The sequence below is a fragment of the Helianthus annuus genome, chromosome 13 (genome assembly GCF_002127325.2).
Source record: "Helianthus annuus cultivar XRQ/B chromosome 13, HanXRQr2.0-SUNRISE, whole genome shotgun sequence".
Taxonomy (NCBI): domain Eukaryota; kingdom Viridiplantae; phylum Streptophyta; class Magnoliopsida; order Asterales; family Asteraceae; genus Helianthus; species Helianthus annuus.
In genome coordinates this window covers 86,519,430-86,530,156 of record NC_035445.2, presented here as the reverse complement: position 1 = coordinate 86,530,156, position 10,727 = coordinate 86,519,430, and the positions used below count along the sequence as shown (strand labels likewise).

At 37.5% G+C, this 10,727-nt stretch overlaps 1 protein-coding gene across 1 annotated transcript; it reads left to right on the top strand.

The window, feature by feature from the left end:
* Positions 1–5,476: 5,476 nt before the first annotated feature.
* LOC110901197 lies at positions 5,477–5,908 on the top strand. Its single transcript, XM_022148040.1, has one exon. It carries the CDS (start codon positions 5,477–5,479, stop codon positions 5,906–5,908), a length of 432 nt encoding a protein of 143 aa, XP_022003732.1.
* Positions 5,909–10,727: the final 4,819 nt, after the last annotated feature.

Here is a 10,727-nt window from a genome sequence, read left to right as displayed (position 1 = left end):
GCTGAGTCCCAGATACGTAGGACCATTTCCAATAAGTCAACGAATAGGACCAGTTGCTTATCGTTTACAACTACCAGAAGAATTAGCTGGAGTACATGATGTATTTCATGTATCTAATCTCAAGAAATGTCTATCAGATGAGTCCCTGGTAGTACCTCTTCAAGATGTAGAGGTGAACGAAAAGTTGAAGTTTATAGAGAAACCACTACAGATCGAAGATAGAAAAGTCAAGTTTCTCAAACACAAACGACTGGTGTTGGTCAAAGTCAAATGGAATTCAAGGAGAGGACCAGAATACACTTGGGAGCTGGAATCAGAAATGAAGCGCAAATATCCTCATTTATTCAAATAAATCTCGAGGACGAGATTTTTCTTAAGGTGGGGAGGATGTAACAACTGTCACGAAAATCAATAATTAGGATGATAATTAGGCAATAAGAAAACCCTAATTGAAACACCCAAGTGATTCCGCATAAACCCTAAAATTTTCATAACAATCGGAATCAGGATCAGGGCCCCTAAAACTCAGGGGGGGTAAACCCTAGTTGGTAATATCTTAACAGTTTTTCGTGGGAGCTAAGTTTTCAGTCGAAACCAACTCACCCAAGCTACCTGTACACGAACACACCCTATGCTAGACTAGGGTCTCTCGCGCCACGCGACACGCGCAAGGAAATCCTTCGCGTGGCGCGAGGGAGTGCATTTTTCAGATATAAATAGGGGATGTTGGCACTTGAAATTCTGTGATAATTCGACGTCCAAATTCCGTTTACACACGGAGATATCACTGAAACAATACACACCACACACTAAACTCGAAGTGCTGCCGCAATCAGGGTAATAACTCGATCGCTATTACGATTCAACGTCTGATCGATTATAACTATCCAACGATTGTCCGAGTGCTGCTCAAATTGAGCTTGTACTTTGATTATTCGTCGTGATTTCGACTTGAATATTAGAGTGTTGTTCGAATTCGGACTATGCTCTGTTATTCGTTGTGAATCCGATTGAATTATCGAGTATTGCACTGATTAATCGTTGTGAGGGTTTAATCTCGTGAATTGACGTAACTGCTGTATTAGTTACTAACCTGCCTGTGTGTGCATTATGTTAAATTAGGTTTAATCAAGGCTAATCAGTAGGCTTATATCTTGCTCGTTAATCTGCAATGTGAGTCATTCTTCTTTTTAAACTATTTTCTCATAGTTTGTGAGTAAGTTTACAAAACTCCAAGTTATTTTCAAAGGTTATAATTACAGGGATTAAGTCTATGTAATCACCATATTACAGCCGGTATGTGGGGTTTTGTATACATTACTTATTTCCCGTCACACTTGGACAAACGGGTGGCCAAGGGGTGATCTGACCACAGTCACAGACACCATTGGACAAATGGGCTAGCCAATGGTTGGTCGAGTGACAAATACTGTGGGTAGTTGGTTTGATATCAGAAACATTGTAATTCCCCTTAATACTGAAATTTATAACTAACGGGTCGTTTTAGAAAACAGAATGATTCACTCAAGATTTCCCCGCTGACAAAACCTTTTTCAAACATGTTTCAGGTGATCTGTGTGATCCAGGAAAAGTGCAGTAAAGCACTACAAGCTCAGAGAAGTGGCTCAGTGTGAATAAATAAATAAAACATGTTTTGAAAAATAATGATTTCTGGGTGAAATCAACTTATGGTAAATTATGGGAATTTATCCCTAAAACTTTGTATAATATATTAAACGAGCATTTTTACGGTGAAAAGATCCTGTAATAAAAGACTTCAGCTGCCGCATAAATCAGATACCACGGGTACCACTGGGCTGCTCGCGGCTCCCGATTCCGTCCAGGGTGGGTCGGGGGTCGCGACAATAGCCCAGATTCCTCTAGTCCAATTAAAGAAGTAAATGGGTCTAACTACCCTGATTTCATGGAAGAGGGGGTCCATTCGTTTGACTTAAGTAACTCATTTGGTTTCAATGGTCAGATAAATGAGGTCCTTATGTCTGAAGCAAACATGAACGATGAATTGGAGGATTCAATTGGAAATCAGATGCTCGATAAGCAGGATTATGTGGGCAGGTCTGAAGGAGGTTAGAACGCTAAAACTTCTGAGCAGGCTCAATAGAAATTGCAAAAGAAGTGTCTGCTACTGTAAAGGTTGGTACCAAACTGGGTTTCAAAGTTAATGGGTTCAACAATCAGGTATGTGAAGTAATTAGTGGTGAAGGTGAAAATTATGGTCAACAATGAATTTCTTTTCAGTCAATTTAAGGGGGGTCAGGGACCAAAGGAAGGTGGATTAGGTGAGGGGTTTAAAAACATCTCATAGGGTAAATTTTTTTAGCCATACAGGAGACTAAATTGGGGGATTTCTCTAATTTTAGTATCAATAAATTATGGGGTAGATGTGTTTCGAAGCAAAAGGGGTGGAAGCCGTGGGTGCATCGGGTGGACTCTTGAGCCTTTGGGATCCATCTATTTTCAGAAAGATAAATGTAGTTAAAAGGCTAAGATTTTTTATTATAACTGGGGAAGTCCGACACTAAGGGGAGGTTCTAAATGTCGTTAACATTTATGCCTTCAACGAACCGTTAGCAAGACGTGCACTTTGGTTGGAAATTCTTTTTTTCAGAAGATCGATACCGGGGATGTGGGTTATGGTAGGGGATTTTAATGATGTACGCGATGCCTCGGTAAGATTCAATACAGAGTTCGTGGCCTCGAATGCACTATATTTCAACCAAATTATTCAATCAGCAGAGTTGGTGGAGTACCAGATGGGTGGAAGGAAATATACTTATCGCACTGATAATGGAATTGAGATGAGCAAACTTGATCGATACCTCGTATGTCGGGAATTCATGTATAAGTGGTCGGACACGTCGTTGGTAGCTCTGTCTAACGTTGTTTCAGACCATTGTCCTATCCTTCTGTCGCTCAATGAGACAGAGTTCGGACCCATCCCGTGTAGAATTTTCAACTCATGGCTGGAAATGCTGGGTATTACGGAGTACGTTGAGCAATTATGTTTGGGGTTTCGGTTTAATGGTCCTGCAGATTTAAGGTTGGCACAATAATTGAAATGGGTCAAGTTCAAAATTAAAAATTGGGTCATGGAATATAAAGAGTCTAGAGATAACGATTATGTTTCAAAGCTAGCACTGTTAGAAAATTTGGAATTGGAGGTTGAAGAAAGCGATTAACAGACCAGGAACTAGAGTTGAGGGCAGAGTACAAAGCATTCATCGCTGAGATGGACAGAAGTAAAACCATGGACCTACAACAGAAGTCCAGGGTTAGGTGGGGGCAGTTGAAGGAGATGAAAATACCGCTTATTTTCATGGGGTTGTGAAGGCGAACTCGAGTAATAATCGGATACATGGGATCAATATTGATGGGGAATGGGTCACAACACCATCTCTAGTCAAGGATGCAATCTGTTTGTTTTTCGCATGAAAGTTCATGGAACCTCGCGACACTCGACCAGGCCTGGTATGCCTGAAGTTAAATGCTATATCAAATTCGGAGGCTTTAGCGTTGATAGAACCCTTCTCTTTGGACGAAATTAAAAAGGCAATCTGGGACTACGGTGGAGACAAAGCCCTGGGCCCGGACGGTATCAACTTTCGGTTCCTGAAACGATGTTGGGGTTTGTTGCAACATGACTTTTTGAAAGTGTTTGAGGAATTCTATTATAGTGCATGTTTAAACGAAGGGTGCACATCCTCATTCCTAGCATTAATTCCCAAGTGTAACGACCCTAAGGGCTTACACGACTACAGGCCCATAAGCCTGATAGGGTGCATAAACAAAGTGATTTCTAAGGTCTTGGCAAGTCGCCTAAAACCTGTGATGCAAGGTTTGATTTCAGAAGAGCAGACCGCTTTCTTGGCAAATAGAAGCATTTTAGATGGGCCGCTAGTTTTAAACGAAATTACTCCTTGGTTGAAAAGAAGTAATAAGGCGGGTTTTATCAAAAAGGTGGATATAGAGAAGGCCTACGATTCTGTGAATTGGGACTTCTTGACATCCATTATGGCTCAGATGTATTTTCCGTTACAATGGAGGAGATGGGTCTTAGCCATGGTTACTTCGGCACGTGCATCGGTTCTAGTGAATGGGTCCCCCACATGGGAATTTAATTGTTACAGAGGGCTAAGACAAGGGGATCCTCTATCCCCTTTCTTATTCCTAATTGTGATGGAATCTTTGAGTGGGGTTATGAAAGAGGCGTGTGAAGTCGGGTTATACAAAGGGATATCGTGTCCCCAAAACGGGCAAGCTTTATCACACTTCTTTTATGCAGATGACGCAGTGTTTCTGGGCGAGTGGGCTTTACCTAATGCAAAAAAAATTAAACAGAATTCTCCCCTGCTTTTATCTCGCTTCCGGGTTGCGAGTCAATCTCACGAAGAGGAGTTTATTTGGTGTCGGGGTGAGCGAGGTGAATACCCAAGAGATGGTAAATATTCTAAGGTGTAAAGTGGGGAGGTTCTCTTTCATACACTTGGGGCTGCAGGTTGGAGCAAACATGAATTTAGTGAAACATTGGAAGCCGATAATTGACGTTTTCAACAATAGGTTATCGGCATGGAAAGCAAGGTCATTATCATTCGGAGGCAAACTCACCTTAATTAAGTCGGTTCTAAATGCACTCCCTACGTACTATTTCTTCATATTCAGGGCTCCTATGCAGGTTATAAAACATCTCGAAAAAATTCGCAAGGATATTCTATGGGGTGCAAGTCCGGAAAAAAGACAAGATCAGTTGGGTGAAATGGAAAAATGTGACCAACACAAAGGAATATGGCGGGGTGGGCATCGAGTCACTAACGGAGGCTAACTTGGCTATGTTAGCAAAGTGGTGGTGGCGATTCAAGATTGATAGGGATAGTTTGTGGCGTAAGGTTATATGGAGCATACATAACACTTCAAAATCCTTGAATTTTATTCCATGTAGGCTCACGTCTAGTGGCCCATGGAAGCAGGTTAATAAGGTAAGCACAGATCTACAAGATTATGGGATAGTTTTGGCAGAATGTTCAAAGGATCAGTAGGAGATGGGGAAACCATAGCATTCTGGAAGGATTGTTGGCTCCTGGATGAACCACTATACAAAAGGTTCAATATTTTATACCAGCTGGAACATGACAAAAATGTCCAGGTTCAGGATAGAATACAAGTGACTCACGATTTCATAACAATAAAATTTCATTGGAATCGTAACCCGCAAACTGAAGATGTGATCTACCAGCTTGACGACATAACATCATTGCTCATGTTGGTCGATATTAGGGACGGCAAGGATGTGTGGGCATGGGACCTTGAAACATCAAGAGTTTTCTCGGTTAGGAGTCTTAGAAAGCGGTTGGAGTAGTCGGGTAACACGGGGCAAGGCGTATGTTTCGAGTGGAATAATTGGGTACTGGTCAAGATTAATTTTCTTGCTTGGAGGATTAACTTGGGGCGTGTACCGACCATGGAGGGTTTAAGAAGAAGAAACGTTCGCCTGGATTCATACACTTGTAAGATGTGTGGCGAGGAAGAGGAAACCGTAGACCACCTGTTTGTTGGTTGTCAATTAGCTCTAGCAGTATGGGATTTCATTGCGGATTGGACAAGATGTCTGAGGTTATTCGCCTTCACCGTTAAGGATATTATTAACCTTCACAAAAACGTCCGTGGGAGCCGAAGATGGAAACAACTTCTCCAGCTGATTATATTGGTGGCTTTATGGGGAATTTGGAGGTGTAGAAACGACAGGGTATTCAAGGACAAGGAACCGAATTTTGAAGGGCTGAAGCAAGAAATTCGACAGTTGGGATTCCTTTGGTTTAAGAACAGGGCAAAGAGACATTCGGTGACATGGGTTCAACGGTGTAATATGGACACATATAGTATGGATTTGTAATTGTTAGTTACCTTGTTTCTGGTGTGGTCTAACTTTTGTTAGCCCAAGTTGAATAAAATTTGTTGGCCTTTAAAAAAAATTATATACAAATATTAAGAGATTTGATGAAATGTAAATTATTTTGGCTCGTTTTCATTTGAAATCTATAAAATTCAACTATGAACCAAATACTAGTAGAATTTAATGCAAACAATCCTAAATTTGCTCAAAAGTGTAGGAATATTTATATAAAAATATGTATAATTTAGACAACATCATTAAGACATTAGAGGGTAATCATTTTTATCTTCTTAATTAACGATGCAATTCTAGCTTATTATAAGCGCAAGAGGCAATCATTTGTAATGAAACTTCAAAATAGATTTTTTTTAAAGGAAAATTTCATTAACACCGGCTGGCCTCGCCAAAAAAACGCAGACCCACACTGAAACAACTACAACATATACATAGGATAATTACACCAATCACTCCAAACAATGTTCTTATGCTTGGATCTACATTTTAACCAAAGGAAACCTAGAGATTTAACCTCCCCGAAGATCTCGTCACTATTACCTCTTCCGTTTGAGAAAATTTTAGCGTTCCTAGCTTTCTAAATACACCAACATGTCACCACGATGAGCCCCCGAACAATTTCTTTAGCTTTTTTCCCACACCGTCCCCTTTATGACAAACTAACAAATCCTTGAATGCAAAGGCAAAGATTGGAGGTATCTTGGCCCAAGCACTTAATCTGTGCCAAACAGCAGACGATACCTTGCACACCGAAAAGATATGGTCCACCGTTTCGGGAGCTTCTCCGCAAAAAGGCAATCTTCCGAATCTATCTGGACGTTCCTCCTAACTAAAGCCCTCCTCGTTGGAATACGGTCGAGAACCGATCTCCAAACAAAAATCTTACACTTCGAAGGGATCCAGCCACCTTTCCATTTCCAAACACTGATATTGGCAATATCGGTCTCCACAGCTAAAGCTTTAACCGAAGCAGTGGAGAAAAGGCCTGTAGACTCCGGAATCCATCTCCACTTGTCCGCCCCAGCTGAAAGACTGAATCCGCAAAGCGATCTCTGGCAATCCTCCAAATCAGTCGCTTCAAACGCATTTAAAGAGGACTTAGACCATCTCCACCTCCACAAGCCAGAGCCACCACTCTCCGGTAATCGAGAAACTTCAAAATAGATCTCACTCATTTCTTTCAACCTACGGCATGACAACGGTCTTATCTCATAATAAGTTAATACGTTTGGACACCAAGAGTCGGCGCGAATTCAAACTACCCAACTCAGGCACTAAAGTGGTCATGTAAACCATTTTTTGTCTGCAGGCACCATGATAATTCATTCTTTGATAAGTTGAGAATGCTACATAACACTGTCTTGATAAAGACCTCTGGAGTATCATAGTCAGTAGAAAATAACTTATTCAAACAACACCAATCTCTATTTATATTATTTGTGTGTTTAAATGAGTCTTGAAGTTATGGATTCATAATAGATACTCGTTTTCCGAAGATTAAGCCTAAAAGTAGGGTTGACAAATCGTGTCTTATCAAGTTTAACAGGTATCGGACGACGCGAATAACACAATTATTAAAGATGAATACAACTTGTTTAATTACGTTATATCTAATGTTAATAACACAGTTGTATGTTTTAGGTACCAAGGAGAAGAAATGATAGATCGTAGCCGCCTAATTCTATTTATTTTTAAAAAAAGTAAAAACTAATAGTATACTTTTTAGTAAACAATTTTAATTGTATCTTATACAGATAATCTATTGCCAACCCTAACTAAAAGTGAGCTTAAGCGAACCCAACTCGGTTTCTATTATTTTTTATCAGCATAACATATGCGTGATGATCTTATATTAATAAAAGTACATATTTACGAGTAGTGTTTTGTGTAATACATGATTTTTAGGTTGATGTGATAGGATTTACATGAATTAAGGAAAACATGTAACTAATCTAGGAACTAATCTAGGAAGTAGGTTTATTTTTTATAAAGTATAATTACAAAATATATAATAACAAGACTCTCGTTCTTCGTAGAAAAATATTATAGTAAAATACCGGTTGCAATAACTAAATAAAAAGAATATAAAATATCTATACATATAATAAAAGAAACCAATTATGGGACACATGGCACATTCTGAGGGCCTCTCTCTTTAGTTTTTCCGCCCATGGATAAGAAGGAATCGATAATAATAAATTTAATATTATTTAGGTAATATATCATAACTGATAAAACTATTATATTGATAATAAAAATATTATAATAATAGAATGAAAATTTGATAATAAATTAACTATTGATGTGTCAACGTAATCTTATTTAAAAGTATTATAATAATAGAATAAAAAATTGATAATAAGTTAACTATGGATGGTTCAACGTAATCTTATATAAAATAATATTATAATAATAGAATAAAAAAATTGATAATGAATTAACTTCAAACTTCGATCTACCATGTTATAATATTTTTAAAATTTAAAAATTTGATAAGAAATTGAATTATCATTATGTAAGATCTACCATGTTATAATATTTTTAAAATTTAAAAATTTAATAAGAAATTGAATTATCATTATACAACTATCTATCTAATTAAATCCCTAAAACTTTGCCAGTTTGTTCTTTTCATCTTTTTTAACACCCGTTGATGCTATGAAAATCATAATCAAATCCCAATTGATTAAACCTTCTTGTGGTTTAAGGTTTGTTTATCTTTGTCAATCATGTTTTTGATTGCATCTATTCCATGATTCCATCATAATCCCTCTATTTTTTTTTTTTTTTGTGTTTAATTGGTTAATATGATTTTATATTAGGGTTTTGAGATTTGCATTGAGTTATGTTCTACATCGAATATTATCTGTGATCTAATACCTGTTTTCTGCTCTAATCATGAGACGTATTTTGGTAAGATCAATTCAATCAATTATATGCCATATCAACGAAATTAGTTAGATAGTATTTGTTTGACTCTAACGAGTTACTATTATTTTAGGTTCTTATCCAAATGTACTCTATGTTTGTTGTAGACAATCATTTATGTTGGAGCTTAAGAGGTATGCATGAAATTAATGTTTGGAATCAAGTATACTATTTTACTAAATAATGTATCTGTATCTCAATAGCAGGAACAACTATACGAAATTTATCAAGTCAAAACAATTTCTCTTATTCTTTTATATATTTTTTATAAATAGCAACTATGATGAGGTTTCATTCTTTCAATGTATCCACCATTGGCAAGCATCTAATCGTGAACCTTATATACAAGGGTAGGTTCAAGTGTTAAAAGGGAAAATGTTATGGGATTTGAAGGGTGTAAATAACTGAATTTGGATCATATATGTGGAAAAGCATAGCAGAAGCAAGAGATGGAGGAAAAGATATGTTGAGACCACTTACTTTTTAAACCTAATTTGGAATTTCATTTCTTGATTTGTAGCTTTTCTGGGTATATACTTATGCAATCCCCACTTTGATTTTTAGTCTTGCAGAATCTATATTTATTACAGGTTAGTAGTTTTGTGGTGTTTATCAGCAGTTAAATTGAAATGATTTATGTTGCATTGTATTATTCCATGTTATATTTATAGGATTATTTGGAAAGATGATTGATTTTAGGCAAATAATGCATAGTATTACTGTACCGTTCCTCTTAAAAGTAAACTTCAACTAAAACTTTATATTGCACGTTTAAGTTTAGTTTCAATTTAGACAATTAAACCTTTAAACTATCTTCGTTGGTTAAACCACGTGTACACGTGGGCTTTAACCTAGTAATTTTATATACCAATCTTGATTTAAGCCGCATCTCTAGTGGGTCCTTCACGCGCATTTGATAGCATCCTAGACTCAAGTATTCATCATCTTGAGTCTTGAAAATACTCCTTGACTACAACAAAGAGCACACTAAAACGTTGACGATTTTGGTTGAGGCATGTGTTCAACACGCTTCCCTTAAAACAGATTTCGCGCCTCTACTAAAGACGACGCGTCTGTCTCCCAGGGTACAACAGCCGAAGCAGTATGTACTGCCGGAGATGGCCACGCGCCCGAGGTTATATAATAACGAGACTCTCGTTCTTCGTAGAAAATATCATAGTAAAATACCGATTGCAATAACTAAATAAAAAGAATATAAAATATAATTTTATATACCAATCTTGATTCAAGCCGCATCTCTAGTGGTCCTTCATGCGCATTTGATAGCATCCTAGACTCAAGTATTCATCGTCTTGAGTCTTGAAAAATACTCCTTGACTGCAACAAAGAGCACACTAAAACGTTGACGATTTTGGTTAAGGCATGTGTTCAACACGCTTCCCTTAAAACAGATTCCGCGCCTCTACTAAAGACGACGCGTCTGTCTCCCAGGGTACAACAGCCGAAGCAGTATGTACTGCCGGAGATGGCCACGCGCCCGAGGTTACACCGGATAAAAATATAGCGTTAGAACTTGTGGAAAATAATGATATGAAGATAATGAAATTGAATTGAGACAACATATCTCTCTAAGTACCCAACACATGGGTCTTCAAGTATCTCCAAGAACTCTCCTAATTTTTTTTCTCTAAAATTCCACTTTCAATTCTCTACTTGTAATTAGGTTCATCAAGTTAGGCATATAACCTACTTTGCATACAAAAGATATGAGGTAGAGAAGAGTCTCACTTTATTAGAGATTTTATTAGAGAAATAAACTTTAATAAAAACTAATAAATTGACATAAAACTCTACTAAAAGTCTCACTATATTAGAGATTTTATTAGAGACATAAACTCTAATAAAAACTAATAAA

Bases quoted from the DNA above. Each gene is read 5' to 3' on its own strand.
- LOC110901197 (XM_022148040.1), top strand. From the start codon at position 5,477: ATGGAGGGTTTAAGAAGAAGAAACGTTCGCCTGGATTCATACACTTGT.